At 45.8% G+C, this 27,799-nt stretch overlaps 3 protein-coding genes across 6 annotated transcripts; 1 reads left to right on the forward strand and 2 right to left on the reverse strand.

The window, feature by feature from the left end:
- Window positions 1–13: 13 nt before the first annotated feature.
- On the reverse strand, window positions 14–9,815 carry ZDHHC16 (zinc finger DHHC-type palmitoyltransferase 16). 3 transcript variants are annotated; one of them, XM_036734271.1, is made up of 12 exons: window positions 9,615–9,701; window positions 7,797–7,999; window positions 5,994–6,242; window positions 5,584–5,778; window positions 5,301–5,389; window positions 5,094–5,122; window positions 4,200–4,333; window positions 4,009–4,056; window positions 2,948–3,033; window positions 1,343–1,466; window positions 1,134–1,204; window positions 14–619 (listed from the first exon to the last, which is right to left on the reverse strand). In XM_036734271.1, exons 3-12 carry the CDS (start codon window positions 6,234–6,236, stop codon window positions 505–507), a joined length of 1,134 nt encoding a protein of 377 aa, XP_036590166.1. In that variant the 5' UTR covers window positions 6,237–6,242; window positions 7,797–7,999; window positions 9,615–9,701; the 3' UTR covers window positions 14–504. The 3 variants fall into 3 exon arrangements, with proteins under 3 accessions (XP_036590166.1, XP_036590165.1, XP_036590167.1); XM_036734270.1 differs by lacking the exon at window positions 7,797–7,999 and having other exon boundaries at window positions 9,615–9,777; XM_036734272.1 differs by lacking the exons at window positions 4,009–4,056; window positions 7,797–7,999 and having other exon boundaries at window positions 9,615–9,815.
- EXOSC1 (exosome component 1) lies at window positions 9,554–17,284 on the forward strand. 2 transcript variants are annotated; one of them, XM_036734274.1, is made up of 9 exons: window positions 9,943–10,023; window positions 10,141–10,256; window positions 10,487–10,561; window positions 11,584–11,672; window positions 12,491–12,524; window positions 13,828–13,878; window positions 14,222–14,306; window positions 15,681–15,790; window positions 16,382–16,870. In XM_036734274.1, the coding sequence occupies exons 1-8, from the start codon at window positions 9,945–9,947 to the stop codon at window positions 15,788–15,790; spliced, it is 639 nt and encodes a 212-aa protein (XP_036590169.1). In that variant the 5' UTR covers window positions 9,943–9,944; the 3' UTR covers window positions 16,382–16,870. The 2 variants fall into 2 exon arrangements, with proteins under 2 accessions (XP_036590171.1, XP_036590169.1); XM_036734276.1 differs by having other exon boundaries at window positions 9,554–10,023; window positions 15,684–17,284.
- A 680-nt stretch (window positions 17,285–17,964) lies between these two features.
- PGAM1 (phosphoglycerate mutase 1) lies at window positions 17,965–26,247 on the reverse strand. The gene is made up of 4 exons (XM_036734273.1): window positions 25,898–26,247; window positions 22,284–22,558; window positions 21,010–21,190; window positions 17,965–18,943 (listed from the first exon to the last, which is right to left on the reverse strand). Exons 1-4 carry the CDS (start codon window positions 26,034–26,036, stop codon window positions 18,774–18,776), a joined length of 765 nt encoding a protein of 254 aa, XP_036590168.1. The 5' UTR covers window positions 26,037–26,247; the 3' UTR covers window positions 17,965–18,773.
- Between the last annotated feature and the right edge of the window lie 1,552 nt (window positions 26,248–27,799).

A 27,799-nucleotide genomic window follows, 5' to 3' on the forward strand; every position in this document is an offset into this window, starting at 1 on the left:
TAGGATCAAGTTCGGTCTTTACAAAAGGAAATACCTTTATTTCTGCAGTAAGCAGAGTGTGAAAAGTGGCAGTGACCTCAGTAAGAGCCCAGGGGTCTACTTGTACCTTTAAGCTCTTTTCCCATTTTTTTCTCACACAGAGAGGGAGGTGGTACACAATACCAATGCTATAACCCAGACTGGGTCTCTTAATAATTTTCATTTGGGGCACAGGCTCTACCCCCATCTAGAATCCTGGCAACATGGACACTGGAACTTCTGTTAGCCTGAGTGAAAGGGACTTTAGCCCTGGAGTCCTCCGTGTCACGCTGCTCCCCTGGCACCCAAAGGTTGACACCATAGCGTTCTGTGATTCAGGAAGCCAGTCCAAATGACTTCTTTTGCTTCGTGGTTCCAAAGATCTCCCTATCCAAACTTTGTTCTGGATTTAAAGAGATCTCCAGTCCCTTGAGACCATAGAGGAGGTAGGACCAGCCTTAGAGGCCATATGTACCCAAGCCCAGCTCACACAGCCAGCACAGAGTCTGGGGCTATTGTCACATAGGGAGGAGGGTCCCAGGTCATCCCATTGCCATAGGGCAGATGACTGGAAGGCAGCAGGACACGAGTGAGCCAGTGCCTGCAAGAGAAGAGAAAAATAGTTCTTGGGAAGGGCTCTAGGCCTCATCAATATCAATGCCGTTTCTAAGTCTCCTCAATCCCAAAACATGGATCAGTAACCTCTTAAATACTCCCAGAGGAGCTAGCTATCCTCATGTCACTAGAGGCATAGCCAAGGATTACTAGGGAGGGAAACCGTGGGAAAGGTGCAGAGAACTGATCCCTGTACTATTCTCAGTGAACAGGACAACTGTACAGAGAGCAATTGGGGAGGTGCTTTTGTTAGGAAACAGTGACTTTTTATTTGGCCCCACATGGGCTCTGAACCTAAAGGTCTAAAGCAGCAGCTGGCACATACTGTATCTGTGTAGTACAGACCTATCAATAAGCATTCTCAAGAGCTACTGCAGCCTGAAAAGAAGCCACATGTCCTTTAAGGCAAGAGAATTTTAACAGCTCTCATCAGCAGGGAACACTTCAGTGAATGGAGCGCCACCTCCCCCAATGTGGGTTTGTAGTATTTCACTCTTTACCTTCTTGTGTTCACACCCAGGAACACCTTCCAGTTGTTTAAGCAGCCGTAATTATAAGGATTCCTAAATACCTGTAACCAAAGAAGTGCACGTGTGCTCAGGAGGTCCCTTTACCAAACACCCCACTACCATCACCACCTTTCCTCAGCCAAGACTAGCCTCATAAAAATGGTCTCTCCTGCTGGATAACCTCCCACCCCTGTACTCACCTTGCCCTTTAGTGAGAGCCGATGCCTCTCCTTCCTGTTGATGTGCCTCTCAATACTGGTCTCACCACGGCTGATGAGGACAGCATGCCATGCTGTCAGAGCCCCTAAGGCCAGTGCCACAGAGCTAAGAGGAAAAGAGAAAGCACTGGCATGTGTTCCTTGCAATGTTTCACAAAGAACACTTAAAACAGTAACACCTAACCCCACTGTAGTACAAGAAACCCCTGTAAAATTCAGCCCACACCCAGTACTTCAATTCTTTATTAATTTAAAAAGAGATTTAAAAGAATTAACTACCTCCCACTCCAGAAGAAGAAAATGGCCAAGTTCATCGCTTTATTATCAAGCAAGAGCTATGAGGAGCCTTGATCTTGACAGATTCTATTAGGTCTGTCAGATTCTCAGGAATGTACAGACAAGGGTCTGCTGCTGGACCATCCAGACCCTATTGTGAGAATGGACTCAGGTCTGACTAAATGACTAGGGGGAGTGAGCAGGTGGAGCTAAACTCCATTTCAGACTCAAACTCCAGGGATTTATTACTCAAAGCACCAACAAGAACTTTCTGTCTTGAGTGTTTTGTTGGGTTTTTTTCTATATTCAACTCCCATACCTTAGTTCTAGAGAATTTACAGTGACATCAGTCTTCTGCCTTTATTTGTGCACATCGATACTGTTCCTGCACCATGTTTAGCCTGAACAAAAGAAGTCTTGGTGGACAGACATCTGCCCAAGTAAAGGGCTGTCACCGGAAGAGTCAGACATGGTCTTCGTGGCCTCAGGTATCAATGGAAGGAAGTGGAGGAAGGCAGGTTTAGCTTGATATAAATAAGGAAAAGCTCCCTACAGTAGGAGCAGCTGTTCACAAGTGGAGTGGGCTGGGCTCTGAAAAGAGCCAAGTTTCCTACTGCCAGAAATCTTCAAGCATGGGCAAATGTTAGAGAAGATACTTGTTCAGGGAAGGGTTGGGACCCTTCCAACTCTGAGACTGCCAGCTTCCAGACTGAATTCTGGCTGGCCAAGACTAGCTGTGCTGTGTCTGATCTTGCTTTTGTGGAACGAGGATGTTCTCTTTAGCATGGTTTCAGGAAACCAGGCAAGGACATAAGGTGAGAGTAGGCCCCTAGACCTTTTCTAACACAGGGCCTCAAAATGCACCTGTATGGGGGTGGGGGTGGAACTTGGCTTGCTTCTTGTTGTGAATGTCCACTAATTCCCTTTTCACCTGGCTCTGATAACTGCTTCTACTGTCAGCCTATTCCTGAGGATGGCATAACACAAATCCCTTCTTTTGCCCTGAGCAGTTTGCTTTTTTTTTTTCCTTTAAACAATCACATTATCTGGGCATGTCTTACCCATGCTTATTCACAGCAGTGAGTATGCCTTGCTAAGAGACATGGAAAGAGTTGGAGGGCATTAGCCATGTTTTTTCTCTTTACAAAATTAAGAGTCCAGGAGGTAAGAGAAGCAGGTCAACTTCTCCCAGGGTGTCTAGGAGAACCAAACAACCAAATAAACTAATGGGTTTATTCCTGTTTACTCTCTTCCCTAAGTAACAAGGCTCTTCATCAAGGCCTCCTCTCAGGGAACAGTGGAGTTAGTTACCTGCACAGGAACCATAGGTAAACCAGGCTTTTGTGAGTCATCCTTTCCCGGAAGGAGAAAGTGGGTGGTGGGGTCTGGTGATATGTCTGAAACAAACAGCAACAGAACCTGAGTGTTTCTTGTCCCTTAGCCCAATGCTGTTGCCAGTAGAGGCCCCAGCACCCACAGGCATGGCACTGGTCCAGGTTTTTGGCCACAAAGACAGAAATAAAGCTAGAGATGAGTCAAGAAAGCAGCCGGATGGGTGGACAGAGCCCAGCAACATCATCACAAGGACAAAACACTGGCCAGGGCAGGTCTGAACAAGACGGCAAAGCGCAGGGGGAAGAGTTGGGCTCAGCCAATAAGGTTTAGACAACACAGATGAGGCTCCAGGGGAAGCTATTTCACCACCCCCTTCCCCTTTTCTCCCCAGTGTGATTCCTGCACTACAGAACTACATTCCCCAAGAGGTGATAAAGCCCACACCCTACCCGGCTGATAAGGATGGGGAAGAAACAGTGGAGATGAAAGTACTTCATAAAGTGTAAAAGACAAGGATTTTTACTGTGATTAAGGTATGATGATTAGGGAGGTTTGGTCACCAAGGAGTTTAAGATCTGCCCAGGTTAAAGATTCCTAAGGGGCTGGTTCAGGGGAGCAGAAGAATGAAAGGAGCTTTCCTGATGAGGGTACAGACTAACAGATCTAAAAGACCAGATTAACCCAGTCTGTTTTCTGGCTTTGGACCCTGGAACCCCATTACACAGACCAACAAAGACTCCGTGCTGCTCAGGCCAGCATCAAAGCAGAGCCTTTTCAGTTTGAGGAAGAAGTAATAGGACCAGATAGTTAGGAAACTGATTTGAAGACAGTAAAGAATATTATACCAATCTAAGTTACTTGTCCAGGACCGGCACTGCTCCCAGGGACTACAGCCCCAATGCCCTGTGCAGATAGCCACCCACAGCATACCCCTCTACAGCCTCCAGAGGCCCTAGAGCTAGCGAGGCCAGGGCCACCTCTTCCAGACCTATAACCCCAGGCCTGAGCAGCAGGAGGCAGTGAGTGGGACGGCCCACCTGATTGGCAGCCACCTGGAGTTTGTTCCTGTCGAGCTGTTTCATTTTCTATGGGGATGGAAAATAGTACCGTTATATTCTCTGGCCTTGGGACAGGAGCTTTGCCAGCTCCACTCCAAAGGGATAGAATTCTCCTGTATCATTGTTGCCCTAAGGTGGGTCCTCCACTCCCCTCAGTCCCCACTGCTCACCTCGAGGGCAGCATAAGCTTCCCGGAACATATCCCAGCTACCAAAGCTGCAGTAGACACAGCCTAGAGTCATAAAGAAGCAGAAGGAGAAGAAGTACCGGTGGTTGTAGTGGCCCACACAGTTGTTCAACCAAGCTGGAAGTGAGGACTTAAGGATCAGCCTGACCAGCAGCCTCCAGAGGATACCCAGGGTACAGGGAGCCAGTTGGCTGGGCAGAGCTGAGGATGCTGCTCCCTAGGCCTGCATGTGCCACACTCACAGAACAAACAGCTGAATTCTGAAGGCCAATCCCTCAATGCAGCTGAAGCCAAATGCTAAGTGGGGAGACAACCCAACCAGGTTTCCCAGAACTCACATAACTCCATTCTGGCATGGTGGGAATTAAGATCCCTCGGAAAGGCAAGCTGTGCTACTGGCTCCTCCCTAGATCTATCTATGATGGGGAGCATTACTGAGCACCTGTGGGAAGAAGGGAAGGAACCTGGAGCAAGAGCACAACATCCTTACCTCAATCCTTTCACTAACTACATCCCTGTTTCTATAGCTGAACTTTCTATAGGGCCTGTCTAGTTCTGTACTCATTTCTGTTCTCAAGGAAATAATTGGCTTCCAAGCCTTTTTTCCTCCTGTAAGATCAAATTTTGCAAAGATAACAGTTGAGGCTACATTTCCCCAAAGGCTCCAGGCCTGTTTTTTGTCCTAGTAAAAAGCCAGGTTCTCCAGAAAGTATCATTTAGTCTTCCCTGCGTTTTTTTCCTAAGTGTTTTAAAATATATTGGTAGTAGGTGGGGAGGGGGTTTTGGGAAAGCTGCTTAAGAGGCAGAATTGAGAAGATATGGGAGGGAACAGGCTGGCTGGCCATGGCTGGATTCAGGGAGTCTCGTAAAAGGATACGGCAGTGGTGATCCATTTTCAGCACACACCTGGAAGGGGGGAAAAGGGCTTGGTATTACTACGAAGCAAAATACTGGGAGGCTACTTGTACCCAACAAGAGTTGATTTTTTTTAGGTGTTACATTAGTTTGCCCCTAACTTGCCTGACTCTTGGGAAAGGGCAAGTAAGGTGAGAAGAAAGCCAAGGAAATAGGAGAGAAAACCAACCTGTTACAGATGCTGCAGTGGTGTGTCCGTGCTGGTTTGGGATAAATGCACTTCTTGCAGATAGATACAGTAGCAAGGTCAGTCTTAGCCTGTATTGGAAGAGAATTGGTCAAGGCCTCAGAAACATTTTAGTTACTGAAAGGGACCTTTTTTGAAACCACTATCAACAGAGAATTCTTGAAGACTTCTGCTCCCAAACCTTGTTGCCCCTTTGCTAGGATTCTAGGTTCCCTGTCCTATTAGTTTTATCCTGGTATCCAGCCATGCCTTCCCTGAGCCCTACCTGGGGTGGGTATCCAGGAGGTGTGGTGATGGCCTGGTAGTAGTGGAAGACGATGAGGATGAGGTTCCAGTGACTGTAGACGAAGTGCCAGCAGATTCGGGGCACTGAATATGTATGGAGGATCAGAGGCAAGACACACAGGTAGGCAATAGCCACAATGGAGCTCGTCAGCACAATCACCAGGGCCACAAAGACCTGCCAATGGTAGGAAGTCAACACTCAGCTGTGACTGGAGTATGGAAAGATGGCACCCCACAACTAAGGTACAAGAGGAGGAAAGAAAACAGAACCTGGTTTTGTATAAGTCTTTTGTGGAGTCTTCAATGGATAGCCATCCATCCCCATCCTTCCACCCAAAAGGTCACAATATCTGTCATAACCCCAAGCCATAGAATCCTGGCAACACTTACCACCCCAAACCAGCGGATCACATTGTCAACAAGCCAATACACAGGCTCAAAAGCAGAGTCAATGGCAGTGTCACTGCCCCCAAAGGAGTTGTAGAGTAGAGAACGAAGACAGACTTTTCCATAGCGCCAACGAAGTACAAGGTTCCGAAGTAATGGTGGGCATCGGCGTCTGTAGCCCAGGAGGAGAAGCAAACGCAAGCACAGGCGTGCTGGCCCCAGCAATAAGGACCGGCGGCTTCTCATGGCCTCCTACAGCAAGATAAATAGTCAGCGAACACCCAAATTCCTGGGTCCCACCAGACAAGGTGACAATTAAGGACCCTCTTAGGTCATACTCAGCCTGCCTAATGACTCCTATCCCAACCACCACAGGATAGAGGTCCTAGGCTTAGTTAGGTTTGAAGAATCAAACTTAATTGAATATACAAACAATAGTAGCTCACATTTTTAACACACAGTGAAATCGTACACTTCACAAATGTGAGGTAAGTAACAAAGGTATTATTATGCCGACTTTCCACAGGCTCAAAGGTGAAATACCTTGACTAGAATCACATCTAAATTAGGATTTGAATCCAGATCTAAGTCCAGCAATGCTTACTCTTAACACAAGAAGGATAAAGTCTGGCCATTAAATGACATCTCTTTTGCATCAAGAGGGACAAAGGAAATGACCAGCACCAAGCAAAATCTTACTCTGGATTTTTCTGTAGAGTAGGAACCAAGAACATAAAGGGAACCTTAAACAGAAGCAACAACAAAAAACCACTCAAGTGCATTACCACTGCAGGGAGAGAATATGACAAAGCCTGTTGGTTTCAGCAATGGCAGAACTGTTGAGGTAGCTGGCTATGATCAAGATCTCCCTCCTGCCCACCTTCTCCCACTCACCTCACACTTCTAGTGCTTTCCACTGCTGGGCAACCAACTCTTTTAGCTAAAACTAGCCACATGAGGATATGAAACCATTCTGGAGTGAGTCCTGTTCCTGGTGGGTCCTGATGCCATCTATATCCCTGGAGAGAGCTATCGGTTCTCATCATCAGGACTGCTATTACAGGCTCAGAGACCTCAGCCTGGCAGCATGAAATTCCCAAGCCTCGCACCTTCCAGTCTCCTCAGTCAATCCCAACTATCATATGATGTTATGACAGTGCATACGGCACTTTGTGGTTACAAAGATACATCTTTGATCCTCAAAACATCCCTATGAGGTAGGTAGAATAAATATGATTGTCCCCATTTTACAGATGAGGAAACAAGACTCAGAGATAAACAGGACTTCCCCAAGATCACCCAGCCAGGAAGTAGTGGGTCTTATGATTCCAAGTCCTGTGTTCTTTCTTCTGCCTCTTCTATGACACAAACCTTGGTACCTTTTCTAATCTCCCTTTTCAGAGGGTAAGGGACCACCAAGATATGGGTAATAAGATGATCCCATTTCCAACCCAATAGTGACATAGTGCGGATGTCACATATTTAAAAGTTTTCCTGTGTCCCATTTCTCAGGTTCAGATCCTTCTTGAGAACATAATCTGGCCTGTGAAGTTTAGTCCTTTCCTGCACTAGTTTGAAGTTAACCTAATGATCCTCTTAACCACCTCCTCCCCTGCCCCCCACTTTGTCCCAAGCAGAAATGCCTTCTCTACAGTGATGGCTCCTCACAGGCTTATCTCCCTAGCACTCCAAATTCTTTTAATATCTTCAAATGTCTGCCTTCTCTCTGGCTGCGGAGTGACATAGCAAAAGAAGGAGGAAGGATGCCTAACCAATATTTTCAACATGAGACCTCTGAATACCTACACTTTTTGTGAATAAGGTTGTCTATTATCAAAGAGCAGATGATCTTGATTTGTCATGTGGGAGGCAGGATGGTGCTGCTTTACTCTCAACTCTTGTTAACTTATTTATTTAGAATGAAGTCCGAAACCCAGAAGAAACTGGAGGAGGTCAGTGCACATCTAGGCACGGTTTCAGTTCAGTAATTGGATCAGCATCCCTTCCTCCTACACAAGAAAAGCCTTTAAACACAAATATCCCATCTTCTATTCCTGTACCTGCCCAAGGAAAAGTCTGACAGATAATGGAGAGAGGGATTGAGGGAGGGAGAGAAAGAGAAATAGAAAGAAAGAGACAGAGAGAGAGTAGTATTGCTCTGGCCAGAACCCTGAAGCATTCAGAAGTGATGTTTGTCCATCATCAGCATGGAGCAGGAAGCTCTCCAACTCCCTGACAACAGGGCAATCCAGAATAAAATACTGTAGGATAGAAAATGTAGGAACTTTGAAGCTCCTTCAAGACTCAGCTCAAATCCCATCTTCTCCTGGAAGCCTTTCTTGGTCCCCCTATTGCTATTACTGCCTTCCCTCTGATTTTTTTCTATCTACTCTGTTTAAATCTTATAAGTATCTTATTATTTACATGGATCCTACATTAGAATGGAAGATCCCTGAGGGCAAGAACGGTGTTTTTGCCCTGTATCCCCATCACAGCACAGTACCCAACACAGAATAAGTGCTTAAAAATTACTGACTAGCTGACTCTACTGTCATTTGGTTTAAAGTATGGATTTCCAAAACAACAGGTAGGCATATTCAAATGCAAAACAACAAAAAATCCTCTGCATTTTGAAACTAAGCAAAAAATTTAAATCCCATTTTGGATTATATACACTACTACTCCTTTTAATTGGTACAGATAATAACAAATGGTCTATACTGTTTAAAATATTTTTTAAAAACACTGATGACTTTCCTAAGGGGAATAAATTTAAATCAAATAGCACTAAAACTCACCATTCCTCTAATACCAAGGTGACCAGAAGTCCTCCTCCACTTAGTGAAAACTCAAGGGAGTCATCTCTTTAATCCGTTTCTGATCTCTACCCACAGAACAATCCTATCTCAGACCTTAAACTTGTTATCCTCCATCTAATTTCCCCACACTCTACATCTGCTGGATAGGTTTCCATGTGGGGAAGGGCAGCGAGGAGGGAAGTATTGCCCACCCATCTGTTCCTTCTAGGGTCACCACCCTAGAGAGACAAACTGAAAATGCCACGTTACTTCCATGCAGGTTCACAGATAACTCATTGGCTAAAGAATGTCTCGGGATGCAGGGCTCTCCCTTCAAATAGTGGGGTGCTGGAGGTGACAGCACAACAGAAAGGACAGTCCCCGACCAAAGGCAAAACTTTCTTGGGGGCCCGCGGGTAGGCAGGGCTGTCCGAGAGCAAATAGGGAGGCAGCGACGTAAGAGATAACCAAGCTCGGTGGCGGAGGGCGCCCGTCCCAGGGCAGGTAGAGCCAACACCGTCTGCCAGGTAGGGAAGCAGGTGCAATTCAGACGGTCTCCATCAGAGCCACGAAGGAGGGGGGAGGGGAATGAGAATAAAGAAGCCACTCCACCTCACTGCACACATTCCCCCTCCCCAGGGACTTAGGTATCCCGGAGAGGACGTAGCCCCGGCTCCAGGAACGCTCTCGAGCCAGAGGCGCCCCCACTGACCCCTCTCGCGCCCCGTATTTCCACCCCCCCCCCCCCCCCCGCGCCTGGGGGCCAGAGTCCCGAGGGAAAGGAAAGAGGTGGGAGGGGAGATTGAGACCTCGGAGGCCCCCTTACCTCCGGCCTCCCGGGCCACGACCTAGTCGAGCCCCGAAGCCTTCACGGCTCACAGCAGCCTCTGCCGAAGCCGACCCCGGCCCCAATCAGCCAGAGGCACCATCCCCAGCCCCCACCGGCAGCGGCGCCAGGACCGCTACCACCCCGGCCTCCCCTAGGGCGCAAGCGTGGGAAGCCGGTGGCCCGCCCCCCTTTCCTTTTCCCGAGGTGCTCTGGGAGCTGAAGTTTTAGGAGGAGACGGAAGTCACTGAGGAGTCCCCGGAGAGGGCACGTGGTACGCCAGCCAATTGGCAGTTCTGTTACTCAGGCCCTTGGCCCTCGTTTCGGCCTATGGATTCACAATTGGCCTCCCGCAATGGCTGTTGGGAAGCCATGGCTATGGCGCCGCCGATGAGGTACTGCGTCCCAGGTGAGTGAGGCGCCGGGGAAGGGAGGCCGGAGTGGAGAGCTGCCGCGGAGGGCCCGGCTGTCCGGGGCGTCTCGGGGCCCTGAGGGGAGGGATGGACACCGCGTTTGCCTTCCGCAGGCGAACGATTGTGTAATGTGGAGGAGGCCAGCCCCGGCAGCGGCACTTACACCCGACACGGCTACATCTTCTCCTCGCTTTCCGGCTGCCTGGTGAAGACGAGCGACAACGGCGAGGTGAGGCCAGCCGCGCCCCGGCCTCTGCGCTGGCCCCGGCGCCGGCTTCTCGGGGCCTCGCGATGGGCGCCGCGAACCTGCCCACGCCGTAGGCCTTTGCATGCCCAAAGCTTGCCCAATGGTCGGTCACCGGACGGAGCCAGGGGCCTTTGGCCCCCTGAATCCACCTTGTGGCCCGCGAGCCTAGTGCTGAGCAGAGCTCAGGAACCTGTTCTTCGTCCCCTCTGCAGCTCCCGGTGGTGTCAGTGACGAGAGAGACCGAGTCCCAGCTGCTGCCAGATGTGGGAACGATCGTAACCTGCAAGGTGCGGTGATGGCCGCCGAGCTCCTAGCTCCCAGGGTCCAGGGCTTTCCATACATTCCCCGACTGGTAGTAGTGGTCGGGGCAGTGATCAGCGGGCAGGCCGGCGGTCCTGGCGTTTGTTTCATCGTTCGGCCTTTTTAAGTATAAAAACCCTCTTCCTACTTTACGGAGAATTTGTCATTCCTACTCAGTGGGTATCCCGTTCTGAAAGCCAAAACTAGAGGTTTATCTTAAGGAGACAAAAAACGAAAGCAAAAACTCTTACCATTCAGAGGTTCTGGCGAATTTCTGATCTCATTCAGTACTTTTAAGGAAAGGAGGTAGGAATTAATCTTAAGCTTCTCTAGGTTAAAGGCTAGAATAATGTTAGTATCTTCATAAATAGCCGCAGCAGAAGAGCGTATATATCGTGATATTGAGCTAGACTGAAGAGCAGTGGTAGTAATTCACGTTTCTACAGCATGTTCCAAAAGGCTTAGTGCAGTTTTAAGCTTTAATAGGTTCCCATGTTTAAGCTTTAATAACTTAAGACTTTCAGAACACCCTGTATAACATTTTGCAGTTTATAAAACGTTTTCTATACGTTCTTATTCTAATCTTCACAAGAACTGAGTTAGTACAAATATCAACAGTCTTAATTTTACAGATGAAAAGACAGCATTCAGCATTTCAAGGTCATTAAGTGTCCCAAAAGGTCCATGGATCAATTGTCCAAGGATTCAAGCCTTCTGGAATGCCTTACACTTGTATGATGCCATTATGCTTCTCAACATGCTCTCATATTATTTCATTTGATATTCTGAAATAGGACAGATATTACTTTCCCCAAATTATTAATGAGAAAATTGAAACGGAGATTAAGTGACTTGCCAAAGTAACCCACCTAGTCAATAGGATAACAAAGAGTAGAACCTATTTCTCTTAATTCCTTAATTTAAGACTCTCTGCCATATATCACCAGGATTTCTTTATCTGACAACTGCTAATATTTTTAATCCCTTCATTATCTTCTCTGTGGCACAGGTCTCCAGCATTAATTCTCGATTTGCCAAAGTACATATCTTGTATGTGGGATCCACACCACTCAAGAACTCTTTTAGAGGAACTATCAGGTAGGAAGCTTTTAAATTTCCTTTATTTTGCTTCAAAACAGACTGGGATTTTAAACAAAATATTACAGATCTACATCTACCATGTTTCATTTCTGTATCTCTGGCTTCCTTTCTTTGTGATCTCCATTTTGTTTCAGAGGAAAAGTTTGGACTAGGGTAGTAAATTTGACTGAAGTATGTGTTTGGCAAGCATCGGGATGATGAATATGTGCCCAACCAGAGGTGATTTTAAGTTTCTTAGGCACTATTTCCCTTAAAGATTACATGTAATTGCAGTTGTATAAGCCAACCCTGATGATTATTAGAAATGGAACAAGTTATTGGGTGGAGTTGTTTTTCCTGAGGTTTCCATTGAAAAGGGGACAGAAATCATTTTTTGTGGATGCAAGATCATTTATTCTTTGATCTCTGGAAGTCTCTTCCGTCCTAGGATTCTGAATAGCTCTGCAGTCATTCTCTCCCAGTTCTTTCCTGGTGGAGCTAAAACTTATTGGCTTATTATAAAACTTATTATAAACATTAGTTTTCTTATACCTTCCCATGTCTTATCTGTCCTGAAACTTCCTTCTCCCCAGATCCAGCCTTGGGAACAATTGCTGGCTATTCTATGTGGGCCTCTTGTAACAGGGTAGAGGTCTGCTATAGCCCAAGGTGTAATCTTGGGATGTGTTTCCATCTTGTGCCTCTGGGTGGAAGCTAATTAACAAATATGACTTGTCCCAACTCCTGCAGCTGCTCTGGCTCTTCCCTAGCCTTGGCCCTAGAAAGCAAGAAGTCACTTCTCTTAAAGAATTTTTTTTAAATTAATTTCCTTTCAGGAAGGAAGATGTTCGAGCTACTGAAAAAGACAAGGTAATGATTTACCAAAAAAACTTACAGCTAGGGAATCTCAAAGTTCCTATTGTCATAATTAAATTCAAATACCATATTTGAGGAGTCAGTCAGAGAAAGTGTCCCCCAGTGATATTAAAGTTGTCATCTTTCTACTAGTGTAATGATTTCCCCTATTCCCACACTGCCCCCCAAGTCCTTTTCTCTCTGTGGATTTTTTGTTTATCGACCAGAGGAGAACAATTTGCTCTGTCTTCTAGTTTGGTACATCTTTCTAGAATGCTTAATGACATTTCTACAAACTTAACTATGGGTTCTGACTCTAACTCAAATGTGGGAGATTTTAGCTAGGTCAAAATCCTAGGCCCTGGCACTGCAGATTTCTAAATAGATACTTTGTTCCTTTAAGAGTTAAAGGGATTAAGCTGAGCAAATGTGATTTCTACCCTCTGGGAGAGAATGAGCTGAATTCAAATGAAATGGGTAATTCCAAAGCAAAGCAAATAGATCCACTTCCTAGCTCCATATGGTACTCATGGTCACTTGGAACTAGGAAAATCTGTACAAAGATGGGATTCATTCATTTCAGCGAACTGAACATGGTTGATCTGTGCTGTGCTAGAACCTCCCGCTAACAAGTCAGCCAGCTTCGTAGCTTCTGCATGCTCCTGGACTCACCCCATATGGCCAGATTTTGCTTTTTATACCCCTACAGCATCTCTTACTTTGCCATTTCCTACTCATACAGCCCTTACTCCTTGCCTCAACACACACACACACACACACACACACCCATTCAAATCAGTTTCTTAAAGGCCAAGTGTGACCGTGTCACTCCGCTATTTAGTAAACTTCATTGGCTCCCTATTGCCCACAGCGTCTCTGTTTGGCTTGTAAAACCCTTCCCCAGCCTGGCCCCTGTCTCTTTCCATGTTCTACATTTCTGCCTTTCCCACACACTGCAGTCCAGGAAAACTGGCCTTGCTGTTCATCACAGTACTCCTTCCTGCTCTTTGTACCTTTGTACTGGCTAACCATAGTGCCCAGAATGCTCTCCCACCTTGTTCCCACCTCTTAGCATCCTTCACTACCTTCAGAACTTCTACTAAAATGCCATCTAGGTAAATCCTTTCCTCATATCCAGTTGCTAGTGCCTTCCTGCCAAAAATTATGTTGTATTTATTTTGTATATACATGTGTCCCCACCCCAGAATCTAAGCTCTTCCAAGGGCAAGAGCAGTGTCATTTTATCTTTGTAGCCCTAGAATCATGTCCAACATATAATAGGCACTTAAGAAGTTGTTAATTATTTCTCTTCTTGCAGGTTGAAATATATAAGAGTTTCCGCCCAGGTGACATCGTGCTTGCTAAAGTGGTATCCTTTATCCCTATCCACATATTGATGGGTTGTGGGTTTTTTGTTTTGTTTTTGGAGGGGGAAGGCAGGGCAATTGGAGTTAAGTGACTTACCCAAGATCATACAGCTAGTAAGTGTGTCAGGTGTCTGAGGTTGGATTTGAACTCAGGTCCTATTGACTCCAGGGCTGGTGCTCTACTCACTGCACCACCTAGCTGCCCCCATATTGATGTTTTATAAAGGGAAGAGTAGAGTTGGAGTCAGGAGAGCCCAAGTGGCAAGAAAGGGAAGCCTTTTTTCCCACTGAGTGGAAAAGGCTTTTGGCTTGATATATTTTCCTTAACCAAACACATATGACTAGATTTCCCTAGGTGATGCACAGTCCAACTACCTGTTGACAACTGCAGAAAATGAGCTGGGAGTGGTGGTGGCCCACAGTGAATCAGGTGAATCAGCACTGCTTCATCCCACAAAAAGCCGTGTCTCTTTTTCCCTCTTGGAGCAGAGGTTTGGGACAAAAATGTACCCCTTTTCTCATCACCTTCCTTCTGAATTATCTATCATATGGCATTGGGGGAGCTGCTTTTGAAGTTGTGGTAAATCTTGCTATTAATGTAGAGTTACCAGTGTCTCTGATAAAAGCCTCATACCTAAAATATACAGGGAACTGAGCCAAACTTACAGGGATACAAGTCATTCCCCAGTTTGATAAATGGTCAAAGGATATGAACAGGCAGTTTTCAGAGGAAGAATTTAAAGCTATAGTCATATGAAAAAATGCTCTAAATCACTATTAATTGGAAAGATGCAAATCAAAACAACTCTGAGGTACTGCATCACACCTACCAGATTGGCTCACATGACAAGACAGGAAAATGATAAATGTTGGAAAAGATGTGGGGAAATTGGAACACTAATGCATTGTTGGTGGAGTTGTAAACTGATCCAGCCATTCTGGACAGCAATTTGGAACCATGCCCAAAGGGCTATAAGAATATGCATACCCTTTGACCCAGCAATACCACTTCTAGGGCTCTGTCCCAAAGAGATCACACAAGTGGGAAATGGACCAGTATGTACAGAAATATTTATAGCAGCTCTTTTTGTGGTGGCAAAGAATTGGGAATCAAAGGGATGCCCATCAATTGGGGAATGGCTAAACAAATTGTGGCATGTGAATGTAATGGAATACTATTGTGCTATAAGAATTAAGGAGCAGATGGATTTCATTACAACCTGGAAAGACTTATATGAACTGATGCTGAGTGAGGGGAGCAGAACCAGGAGATCATTATACACGATTACAGACACATGGTATCTGCGATGACTAACTTTGATAGACCTGACTTCTCTCATCAATGCAAGGTTCAAAGACAGCTCTCAAAGATTCATGATGGAAAAAGCTATGCACATCCAGAGAAAGAATTATGGAGTCTGAATGCAGATTGAGGCAAACTATTTGCTCTTTTTTTTTTCCTTCTGTTTTGGTTTCATTTCTTCTTTCTCATGATTCATTTCGTTGGTTACAATTCTTCACAACTGGACTATTATGTAAATAAATTCAGTGTGAAGGTATATGTAGAACCTACATTGAATTACATGCCATCATGGTCGGGGTGGGAGGAGAGGAAGGGAGAGAAAATTTGGAACCCGAAAACTTGTGGAACTGAGTGTTGTAAACTAAAAATAAAAAATAAATTTATTTTTAAAAAATGTAGGGTTACAAGAGCCCTTCACTGGAATGGTGAGATACTGGAATAAGTAGTATAGAGATGCTTTTTGCAGTTTCGTGCCCTGGCTGACTCAGAACTTTTCTCTAGCAGGTGTCCAGATGGTACCCATCAGCTGGTGTGAAATGCAGTGCCCTAGGACACACACCAAAGAATTCCGCAAAGTAGCACGAGTACAGCCTGAGTTCCTGCAGACATAGGTAGCTATGTCCTTTCCCCATATTGGGGGTGTCTGTTTCCTATCTACATATGATCGAAACAAAAAGACCTTGGGCTTATCAGAAACCACATTTGGAAATAACTGTCTGAAGCTTCCACTGTATGTGGAGGATTATTCCTGAGCCTTTTACCACAAATCCCACGGATAAAATTTTCTCTCCCCTTTGAGATGCCAGCAAAAGAAAATTATCTGATGTAGGAAGAAGCCAACAAAGTGATTTCCCATTCCTTTTCTACTCCTCTGATAATGCTGTAAACGTGGCTCGTTTGTTTTCCTTTAGACAAATAAAGCATTTTTACGAAAAGACTTTTCTGATCTCCGGAGTCCTAGGAGGTTTTCAACCTCCAGTTGAGGAGTTTAGATTTATTTGGTAGAAAGTAGGGAATCATTTAATGTTTATGAGGCAGTGGGTAACAAATTAACCTAGCTAGGGATTCACTGGACAAGGTAGGAAGTCAAGAACCATTAGAAGGCTATTGGCAGTAGTGCTAGTAACTAGTGCTCTCCTCAATAAAGACTGTGACAGTGGAAATGGACAGTACTAAACAAACACAAGTTTCTTTTTTTCTAGATTCCATAAAATGACAGTTCCATTTGCATCCTCCTCGGGGTTTCATTGCATAATTCTCATGATTATTTCATCCATTACATCTTTGGTTGGCGACATTGGAATGTCCTATGGAGAGGCATCTTGACGTCATTGGTAAACTGGCTCCAGTCTATCCTTCACCTAGCCTTCAAAGCCATCTCCCTAAAGCATAGGTGTGATCATGTCATCCCCTGCAGATCAAATACAAAATTCTGTTGGGTGTTCAATGCCCATAACTTTTTCCTACCTCTCCTGCACCCCACCTCTAACACCCTTCTAGTCTTACAATTTACACCCCTCCAAATACTCTTCAATCCAGTGACATTTGCTGCTTTTCTATTCCTCCAGCAGTATACTTTTACCTACCAAACTCAATGCATTTTCACTGGTGGGACCCCGTGCTTAGAATCCTCTTCTCCATCTCCTCTTTACCTTGTGCGTGGTTGTGGTTTGTCCTTCATTCTCATGACATCAGGGAAATGATGACTTGAAGTTGACTTTGATTTGAGTGATGGAGGGCTGTGCAAGGTCACCAGCCTTAGTTTCTCCTCTGGAGCCATCTGGGTCCAGTGGCCAGATACTCATCAGGACAACTGAAGGTAGCCCAGTGTGCAGTGGGAGACCTTGGCCCTTTCAAGCTGGGGTCTTTTCAAGTTCTCACTTTGAGTGAGGCAATACCCAGCTAAAATCCCACCTCCTACTGGAAACCTTTCCAACTTTTTAATTCCAGTGTCCTACTTCTGTTGATTATTTCAACTTTATCCTTGACATTCCTTGTTTGTACAAGATACAGTTGTTTGCATGTTGGCTCCTCAAGAGCAGAGCTGTTTTCTACCTTTCTTTGTATCTCCAGTGCTTTTAGTGCCTGTAATAAATGTTGCTTGACTTTCTAGGGCCAGTGCTTTTCCACTGTGCGGTGTAGTCTGGGAGTGAAATAACTAGAAATAAAAAACTGCATGTATGTTAGGCCTTATCAAGTTGAACACTGACTAATCTCAGTCAGTTGCCTGCTTATATTCTAGAATGTATTTTAACTGCTACATTCTGGAAGGGTTACATTTTTTACTTGGTCCCAGAAGGCAAATGATGAACCAAAGGTGGAAGTCGACAAGGAACTATCAAAGCTGTGCCAAAATAGAATGGGCTGCCTCCCCATCACTGGGTTTTCCAGCAAGAGCTGGATAACTGTTCATCATCAAGATGATTTGAGAGAGATTTCTGTTCAGATGGAGAGCCTCTGAGATCCCAAGCCCGGAATTCACTTTGCTTTGAGAGAGGCTTATTAACATTTGGATGATTCCCCACCTGAGACAAGTTGGGGTGGGGATTACAGAGAAATGCAGAGATTTCCCCTTGAATCCCTTGTGCAGTAGCAGAAGAAACAACCTGGTATTTGAGGATACCTTGGGCAGTTTTATCTCTACCTGGTCAAAACTCTGCCAAGGGGAAGTTATGAAACTTCCAAAGCCATAATCTACTATAAAAGGAACTCGGGAATGCTGAAAAGGGTTAATTCGTGCTAAGGCTTTACTGGGAGACAAGGGACAACACATAGCACACAGAAGTATTGCACATCACTCCTTTATTATAGTGAACAACAAAAAAAGGGGGGGGGGGGGCAGAATTAGTACAGTTATGCTAAAAATGATGAGTACCCAGGTGGCTGCACATAAGGTGGAAGGCAATGGGACACTGAGACACATTTCAACATGATCTAGAAGCGGGGCCTATAAAACACAATGGCATGTACTCATCCACCCATTAGAAATCAAGGAACTCTCCCTTCTGACAGTTTGAGATCTCTGATAACTACCAAGTGGGACAGTTTAATTTCAAAAGCCACTAATAACCAGCCTAGACGGGTCTTTTGTGAAAGCGATTGCAACAAGTAAACATTAGGATATAATCTCAACCTCCCAGATCCATTGTTCTTGGATTAGGGAGGACACAAAGCCTTTCATGATTTATTAAATGACCACCTGGGTTATAGGCAGCTTCCTATAACAGCCCCTGAGAGGGCTGCCCTACTGGCAGAACTGACTCGTAGGAATAAATAGACCAGTTGCTTCTTTCAACTCCCCACATTGGTCACTTCTTACTATGTTCCCATCCCTAACCCCTAACCAGGTCCTTTCTGAGCCAAACCACCCAGGAGGCATTCTGACTAATGTGGTTGAGGGGAAGGGCAACGAGAGAAAAGAATTGGTCTGAAATAGGGAGGAAATGAGAAAAGGAACCATCAGTCCCCCACCTGCGGCTATGTTTTGTGATCCCTAAGGTGATGGTCAGTGTGGAGCAGGCAGGGGAGAGATGTGGTGGGGACAGTGAGAAGGGAAGGACCTGGCTACTGCTGGCACATGCTGGTAGCCTACTTTCACTTTTTGGCCTTCCCTTGGGCTGCCACGGCCTCCATGGCTTTGCGCACAGTCTCTTCATCCCCAAGGAACTGCATGGGCTTGATGGGTTTCAGATTCTTGTCCAACTCATACACGATGGGAATGCCAGTAGGCAAATTCAGCTCCATGATTGCTTCTTCAGACAGACCTAAAAATACCCCCGTACAGAATTAGAGGCTGAAAGGAACCTTAAAAGCCATCTAGTCTAACCTTTCTCATTTTGCAGAGGAAACAGGCCCTTTGTGATGGAGTGATTTCCTCAAAGGCCTAAGTGGCCTTCCATTAACAAGAGACTCCATCTCTTGGCTCTAGGCATTTCCTCTGGCTGACCCCCATCCCGGAATGCTCCTTTCACCTCTACCTAGTGACTCCCCCAGTCCCCTTCAAATCTTAACTAAAGTCTTATCTTCTACAGGAAACCTTTCCCAACCTTCTTAATCCTAGTGCCTTCCTTTTCTTAATTCTTTCCTATTTCTCCTGTATACAGCTCATTGGTATATTGTCCCCTCCTTAGATTGTGAGCTTCTTGGGGGCAGGGACTGTCTTTTGCCTCTTTCGTATCCCCAGCACTCAGAATCCTTGTTTTCATCCAAGGCTCAAATTAAGTGCCACCTCCTCAATGAAGGAATATAGTAATGATCCCCTCAGTTATTAGGCCTCCTCCCTCTTCAATATCCCTTGTAATATTTTTGTATACATTTTGCTGTCTGTCTCCCCATTCCACCACGTCCTTAGTAGAATTCTTGAGTTTTGAGAACAGGAGCAGTTTCTTTCTCTTTAGTCTCAGGACCTAGCACACCAGTTACCCTATCGACAAGCATTTATTTGGCATCTACTATGTACCACACTCTGTGCTAGGCCAGGGGAATATAAATACAAAAAAAAGATTCAAATCTTACTCTTGAAGAGCTTACATTCTATACAGAAGACACTGTGTGTGTGTGTGTGTGTGTGTGTGTGTGTGTGTGTGTCTGTCTGTCTGTCTGTCTGTCTGTCTGTCTGTCTGTTGCCACCACTGGAATGGCTATAGCCAAACACTAGTATGTATATACAAACTAATACAAAAATCAGTACAAGAGCAGGAAAGAGAGAGGGAGAGAACTAGCATTTGGGACAGGGATCAGGGGAGGCTTTGTGTAAAAGATGGTACTTGAAGTGAATCTTGAACAGAGATTCTGACAGAGATTCTATGAGGTTAAAGAGAGGGGGAAGTTGATCAGTCAGCAAGTATTTATTAAGTGTTGACTATGTCAGATACTGCAGTAAGCTGGGGATAAGAAAGGACAATAAACAGTCCCTACCCTCAGGGAGCTCCCATCATAATGAGCGCACCAACAAGCAAACAACTGTACATACAAGAAAGAGCCAAGGTAAAAGGAAAAACTCAGGAAAGGCCTCCAGAAGCCAGAGGTGGAGATGAGAAGGGAGAGCAGACTGAGTGCCAAGGATGAAGAAGAGGCTGTGGGAAGGGCTGGAATGTAAAATAAGGCTGGAGTCAGGCTGTTGGGATCTTTAAAAGGCAAAAGCTGAGGCACTGATATGTGATCCCAAAGGTAGCAGGAAGCCACTGGAGTTTGAAAAGAGTAACATGATCAGACCCGGGCTTAAGGAAAACCACCCTGGCAAGCGCATAAAGCATAGATTAAAGAGGGGGAGAGACATTATATGGGAAGATATATTAGTGCATTAGATTGCAACAGTCTAGATGAAAGGTGATGAGGGCCTGGACCAAGGTGGAGGCTGTAAGTGGGAATATAAAAACGGGGTCAGATGTGTGAGATGTTGCAGAAATATAAAGAGCAACATGTGGAAACTGGCTGTTTACGTGGGGTGAAGGAGAATGAGAAATTGGGATAACAGTTTTGTCACAGACACAGTGACTGAACAAAAACTTGTTGAACTGAACCCTCTCATTTTACAAATGAAGAACCTAAGACTCAGAGAACTGAAGTGACTTGGCCACAATCACAGTTGGAATTTAAATTCAGTCCTCCACAGCAGATGCAGTGCTTCCTTGTCCTGAAAGTTCTTTTGGCTTTTTTTTTAATTTTAAAACGAATAAAGACCAGGATGCATCTTTGAGGCTACTAACCTACATCACTCTTCACTTAACTTAGGTACTCATGTTTGCCAATTTCCTCCTTAACAAAGGTCTTTCTCACCCCCTCCACCCTGAACCCAGAGCTCTAGTCTCAATATAGCAAATCTACATACTCTCAAGATGTTTGACAATCCCTCGAAGACTATTGCCATGGGCTGCAATCAGAACACGTTTTCCTTCCTTGATCTGGGGGACGATTTCCTCATTCCAGAAGGGTAGAGCCCGGGCAATGGTGTCTTTCAGGCTCTCACAGGAAGGCAACTGATCTTCAGTCAGATCTGCATAGCGACGGTCCTGGAGATACACATTAATTTCTCACCAAAAAGGTCAAAGAATTCTTTGATTCCATATGAATTTGGTTGACTCCAAGACTACTCCTTAACCCAAAAAAGCTAACTGTCATTTGGTGACATTCTGATACCTGACTTCCAAATGTCAGTTAAGTATTTAAGAACAGCTCAGAAACTCATAGGAAGGACAGTGAAGTGAAGCCAAAAAAGAGTCAATTTTTGCACTTCTCTATACTTGTTGGCAGGCAAAGGAAGTCTTTGAAGTTCCTAAAAGGAACTCAATCAATCCATTCCTTCTAGGTTCTTAGCCTGGCCCACATGCATAACAGCATTTAGTTTTCGGTAGAATGTTTCTGAAAGTACTACGTTAAATTCCAGACTGTTAGGAGAGGTATAATTTCTTCTGAGATTTTATTACTAATATAAACTCAGCCTTTGAGAGCTAAAAGAATATCACTTAAAAATGCTGCTCGCAACCATTTCATCTGATATGATTAAGTACAATGAAAAGAAATATCCATATTATTTGCAAAGTGCATCCCTCTGATGGAGGAAATCCCCATAAAACACAGTAAACGAGAATATAACCCTCTCAATGAAGGCTGATGCCTGGTCCCAAAGTAACAGAAGATGTGTTTGAAGTTGGAGGAAATAACAGAATAGGAACCAGGAATTAACTGTCACTTCTCATAGTGCTAGGGATGTAAATAGTCACAGATGAGCAAAAAAAAAAAAAAAAAAAAAAGGCCAAGTCCAGTTAAAGAGTAATCCAAGCTGGCCAGAGCTTTGACTATTTTGGTCACTTCTAAGTGCAAGAAGTGGAGCATAAATGTTAACACGCCACTGCAATAGGAAATTTCCCAAAGAATCATTTTTTATTTGTCCAGACCAATGTGAAAAAGAATGTCTGGATTTTTCAAGTCATCTGTTCAGGTGAATGGCTCAGCTATATTGACAAATAGAAATCACCAAATCTAACAAACAAAATTATCTAAACTCCTGACACCACCTATTTTCTAAAAACAAAGTCCCAGGTTCTGGTCACCTGACCTGTAAAGAGCTAGTCTACAGTGAAGCAAACTGGAGTCAGTCCCTACCTTGCTGATGTTGCTGTAGAAGGGGTGGTCAGGCTCCATTGGAGGTGGTGGGATGTCGTAGGATCGTCGCCAGATCTTCACCTGGGCCTCACCATGCTTAGCAGCTGTCTCGGCTTTGTTGAGGCCGGTCAGACCTCCGTAGTGCCGCTCATTGAGGCGCCAAGTCCTCACTACAGGCAACCACATCTGGTCAATGGCATCTAGGACTGTCCAAAGGGTACGAATTGCTCTCTTCTGGACAGAGGTGAAGCAGATATCAAATTCATAGCCAGCATCTGGAAGAGTCCCAAGTGATAAGCTGATCAGAAAGAGTAGCCTTAAAGCCCACAAGCTTCTGTGTATTCCTGAACTACTCACAAATGTTAGAGCCTTCCTACTCACTGCAAAGGGTAGAGGGCTATGTACACAGTAAATATTTAATCAATCAATATCACACATGACAACTCTTCCCTCCCATCAATATCCCAATGATTGTCAGTTACATGGAAAGGGTAATGGGACTTGGGAGTCCCAGCTCTGACAATTACTAGCTATGTAACTACAGGCATGTCCCTTTATCTCTGTTCCCATCTCTAAAATAATGATATTGCCCTACCTACATAATGGGATTATTGTGAAGAAAGTGCTTTTTGAACTGCAAAGTGCCAAATAAGTGAGTTACTGTCAACCCTGTGAAGCCACTCTCCCTTACTCTCCCCAAGACAACTCATTTTTTACTAGCAAAAACATTCAAACTGTTCCTTCCTCCCCTTCCCAAATAAAACAAATGCCCTCACTGGGCAGCTGCTAACCAGTCTCGGAGTAGACAAAAGACAAAATAGAAACAATATATCCCTCTGCAAAGTTGCAAGAGACTTTAAGAATACAGAACTCTTCTGGATGTTGCTTCATTCTGAGGTTGGCAATAAATATGTATGAAATGTAATTTCCTGCCAGTAATTTAACTGAGGGTAGAACCAATGAAAACTAGAGATAAAGTAGAAAATAAGTCATCACTGAACCCCTTCCAGTGAAATGGTAACATTTGGGGCAAGTTCTTTTCCAATTCCACACCTTCAGCCTTCTCTCTACCACAAAAAGCTAGACAAGTCACTGGTTTGTAACTTATTTCAAATTTTACTACAATGACTCAGTATTTCATAATCAAAAGTTACTGGTTTGCTTTACCCAGTTATTTTCAGTAGGAACAGAAAACCTCAAGATGGAAGCTAGCGTAACTAATAGCCCCCAAGAAGCAAACAGATTATCCGAGAGTTACTCTTAGGTATTCTGAAAAGAATCTATACAAAGCCATTTTCCTTCCCCCAACAAATCCACCACTGTACAAAAATAGAGCCAAAGTGAGGTACTGGGGAGTAGCCTTAAAGAACAGAAAGTTAGACTTTCATTCATCCCATCCTCTACCTGCCTAGGGTAACTTGGCTGCTTGGCTGAAATAAGATTTTGCATTCTGGGTGGGACCTGCAGCTCTCACTGGCCTCACCCTCTGTATTAAAATGAGGGAAGCTGCAATCTGTTTCATTCTGTGTAAGACATGCAAGGCTAATGGTGAATCATAGCACTCCTGTTCTCTGTGCTAGAGCTAAAGAAAATGGTGCCAACCTCACCAGTACCTCGGATTTCTCACAGCCATAGCAAACTCTCGGGCCTCTCCCATTTACCGAATGATGGTACAGTCACATTAGACCCATCCTAATGCATGTGTACTCCCCACTTCAAAAACAGGATTATTTCCCAGATTTTCCAGAGCTCTAGTTCCTTTCAAAAGGGCCTGCTGTGAAGACAAGAACTAACAGAGAGAACAAGGAGCCAAAAGACTGCTCCAGATACATCTCCTCCTTCATGTGCCAATAACCCTTTTGAATGGTATTCTTCTTAGATGAAGAGAGAGAAGACACCATGATATGAAGACAAACTTCAATGGGTGCACATAGGCCCACACCAGCAGTCTTGCCCAGGAATCAAACCCATTAGCCTGTGAACTCTTTGAGAACAGGTGTTATTTTTCGCCTTTCTTTGTATCCTTAGCACAAGGCATGGCACATAGTAGCTACTTAATAATGCCTGTTAACTTAAAATTACTCTTTGGATTCCTGAGCTATGAGAATATGCTAGTATTCCAGAGTCACAAAGGGCAGAGTCTTTTGGAAAGAGAAAAACCCCATGTAAGCACGGAGAATCCCATCACATCCACCTTTGCCCACTGTCCTTGACAAAGGCTTCTTCCTAATACCCATGCCTTCCTCCCCCAGATAATGGAAGTCAGGCTGCAACCCATGGTGATGACAGCCTGGGTCACCTTTCCTGACCTAGTACTACTTTTCCACAAAGAGCCTGTACTGAGGAGTGGTGATTACACTAGACTGGACCTGGGTTCTAGTCCCACTTCTACCATAAAATGGCTGTATGACCTTGGGCACTTCTACCACCTTTCCCTGGGCCTGCTTTCTCACTAGTAAAATGGACTGGACTAAATCAGTCACCACATGGCCATATGACTAATACAACCTCCTTGGGTCAGAGATCTGGTACCTCTAACCTCTTTCCAAAGCCTCCAAGGCCCTCTCAAAGTTTGTCCATCACATGATGGTGATGGATCCCAGGATCTCGGCCTCTGGGGACCTGGAAGGCGCTCCTAAAACCAGACTCCAAAATGAAGGGCTCTGCTCTGGGGGTGAAAAACCAGCACCTCTTCTACCTCAGGGTCTCTCATCTGTAAAGATAACCTGGGGGAGCACCCAGGGATGGGGAAGAGAAATGTGGGCTTCAGTTTTCCTCATCCCCAGCTACAAAATAAAACAGCCCTTAACACATGGGAGAGGGGAGGAGCTATGGAGAGACAGAAATAGAGATGAAGGGGGAAGTTCAATTCCCTCAGTGTCTTCATCTGTAAAATGAAACACAAGGGAGGCCCTACGAAGGAAGATGAAATGAGAGTGGGATAGAGATGATTCCAGTTTCCTCCGTTTCCCCGTCTGAAAACGAAATATAGCCTTCTAATACCCCGGGGAGCCATGAGATGGAGGTGGGATGGGGGAGGAGCGGTCAATTTTCTCATCTATAAAATAAAGTAATACATAATAGAGGCCCCGGAATGAAAGTGGGATGGAGACGGGGGAGACATGGGGAATGGGGACAATGGGAAATAGAGGCCCTTCATTTCCCCATCTATAAAAAGAAACCCAGCGGTTATTAGTGGGGGAGGTAGGATAGGGATAGTGGGGGAGGGGCCCTTTGGTGTCCCCCGTTAAAATTAAAGAGCCACAAAGAGAGGCCCTGGAATGGGGCGGGGATGGGGTTAGTGGGAGAGGGGGAGAATGGGGGAATGATGGGGGGGTTCAGTTTCCTCCACTTCCCCATCTGTAAAACGAGCACCCCCTAGTAACTCAGTGGACGCCAGGGATGGAGGTGAGATGAGGATAATGGAGGAGGATCTAGGGGGCGGTGGGGGAGGGGTAGAGCAGGGGAGCGCAGCCCTTCGGTTTCCTCTGCTTCCCTGACGCCTGGGGAGGCCTGGATGGAGATGGAAGTGGGGGCTTGATATCCTCCGTGCCTCTCCTCCCCTCCTCTCCCCCCCGGTCGCCTCCCGGGCCCTCCCGCGGCTCTGCCGGTACCTCGCAACGCTTGGCCGCCGCGCTTGGCCTCCTCGTGCCCGGCGGGGCTCAGGTCCGCGTCGTACCAGCCGCTGAAGCGGTTCTCCAGGTTCCAGGCGCTCTCTCCATGCCGGATCAGCACCAACTTGTAGGCGGCCATGGCGGGGCAGAGGCTCGGGGCGGTGGGAGTCAGGGAAACCCGCACACAGGCGAGCACGCACTGAGATTGAGGAGGAGCTCGCGGCCAGCCGGCTCTTCAATCCGGGCTCCGCCCCGCCCTCGCCCCGCCTCCGCGCCTGCGCACTGAGGCTTTTTTCGCCCGGGGCCGGCCGGGACGTGCGCGCGCTCTTCCTAAATCTTTCCGCTCCCTCATCTCAAGCGCGTACCCCGGTCGATATGCGCATGCGCACCTCTCCCTAGCCGGCGGGTGCCAACCTCAGTGCCTACGGAAGAAACCTTCCGAAGGCGTCAGTGCGCATGTTCGAGGAGCTGGGTCACGGAGCGCACGTAAGCTCGGGAAGGACAAGGGGACCTTCAGTTCCCAGAATTCCGGGAAAGTCCAGCCTCTCGTGGACGACTCTTGTTTCTGACCCTCCTCCAGCCGCTTTCCCGCCACGCGCCTTGTGTCCGCTGAGGGGCCCTTTTTAAGTCCTTTTAACTTTTAAGCTGCTTTGTTCTTATGACCTTGAGCAGACCCCTTCCCTCCGGGCCTCAGTTTCCTCATTCTGTAAAATGAGAGTTGGACTAGGTGACCCCTGAGGCGGGGTTGGAGGAGGATCTAGGCTAGAATGGTACACACACACACACACACACACACACACACACTAGCTGTGTGACCTTGGGCCCTGGAGTCCAGGTGACCTGAGTTCAAATGCAACCTCAGACACTTGCTAGCTGTGTGATCCTGGGCAAGTCACTTAACCCTGATTGCCTCAGTTTCCTAGTCTCTCAAATGACCTGGAGAAGGAAATGGCAAAGCACTCTGATATCTTTGCCAAGAAAACGGCAACTCGGGGCATGAAGAGTCAAACAAGACTGAAACTACACATAAATGTCAGCTATTAGGCAAGGAATAGAATTTGTTTCTACGGTGAGGACCTTAGTCATCTAGGCCAGTGGCGGGGAACCTGAAGCCTCAAGGCCACATGTGGCCCTCTATGTCCTCAAGTGTGGCCCTTTACCTAAATCCAAATTTCACAGAACAAATCCCCTTAATAAAAGGATTTGTTCTATAAAATGTGGACTCAGTCAAAGGGCCTCACCCAAGGATCTAGGAGGCCACATGTGGCCTGGAGGCCGAAGGTTCCCCACCCCAATCAACCACGACTAACTACATTCCACATCCCTGCTGCTTTATTCTGGCACAGTAATTTGGAGCAAGTCTTTCTTCCTTGGCCTTATTCTTGGCAAGTAATAGAAATTTCCCAACCTGGCATTCCAAGATCTCCACCGTTTGACTCCAACTCATACTTCTGATGGGGTTTAGACTGTGGGAACCCCCTTGGACCCCAAAAGAATTTGGGTCCCATTTGTTTGAGGGGGGAATAATGGGGTTTAGACTGTGGGAGCCCCCTTGAACTCCCCTTGAATCTTCCCACTAGATCAAGCCTTGGCCTGAGGCTATAAACTTACATTATCTTTAGGCCCAAATCTCTACCTAGCCTTGCCACTTATTGTCCAGCTACTTCCCACACTTGATACTACCAACATCCATGCCTTCAGCTACTTCCCCCCCTTAATCCCATTCTCTTGGTTCCTGGAGTCTGACCTCATCCCGGTCTCATCAAGCTCCTCCTTAGACTCCTCCTCAAGACCCTCCCTAAACCCCTCCGCAGCATCACAAAGGGTGGGATTTCTTAAGACAACCCATTTCGGCAGGACCTGGTGTGTAGGTATTTTGGGGTCTCAAGCATCCCTAGAAAC

This window comes from Trichosurus vulpecula, chromosome 8 (assembly GCF_011100635.1).
Source record: "Trichosurus vulpecula isolate mTriVul1 chromosome 8, mTriVul1.pri, whole genome shotgun sequence".
Lineage (NCBI taxonomy): Eukaryota > Metazoa > Chordata > Mammalia > Diprotodontia > Phalangeridae > Trichosurus > Trichosurus vulpecula.

Excerpts from the sequence above, each read along its gene's own strand:
- EXOSC1 (XM_036734274.1), top strand. The coding sequence starts at position 9,945 with ATGGATTCACAATTGGCCTCCCGCAATGGCTGTTGGGAAGCCATGGCT. Across the intron at positions 10,562-11,583 it reads GAACGATCGTAACCTGCAAG|GTCTCCAGCATTAATTCTCG; the intron begins GTGCGGTGATGG and ends TCTGTGGCACAG. Across the intron at positions 12,525-13,827 it reads GAGCTACTGAAAAAGACAAG|GTTGAAATATATAAGAGTTT; the intron begins GTAATGATTTAC and ends CTCTTCTTGCAG.
- PGAM1 (XM_036734273.1), bottom strand. The coding sequence starts at position 26,036 with ATGGCCGCCTACAAGTTGGTGCTGATCCGGCATGGAGAGAGCGCCTGG. Across the intron at positions 21,191-22,283 it reads TCTACAGCAACATCAGCAAG|GACCGTCGCTATGCAGATCT; the intron begins GTAGGGACTGAC and ends GTGTATCTCCAG. Across the intron at positions 18,944-21,009 it reads GATTGTCAAACATCTTGAGA|GTCTGTCTGAAGAAGCAATC; the intron begins GTATGTAGATTT and ends GGGTATTTTTAG.
- ZDHHC16 (XM_036734270.1), bottom strand. The coding sequence starts at position 6,236 with ATGAGAAGCCGCCGGTCCTTATTGCTGGGGCCAGCACGCCTGTGCTTG. Across the intron at positions 5,779-5,993 it reads TGATCCGCTGGTTTGGGGTG|GTCTTTGTGGCCCTGGTGAT; the intron begins GTAAGTGTTGCC and ends TACCATTGGCAG. Across the intron at positions 4,334-5,093 it reads GAAAATGGATCACCACTGCC|CTTGGTTGAACAACTGTGTG; the intron begins GTATCCTTTTAC and ends CCTCACTTCCAG.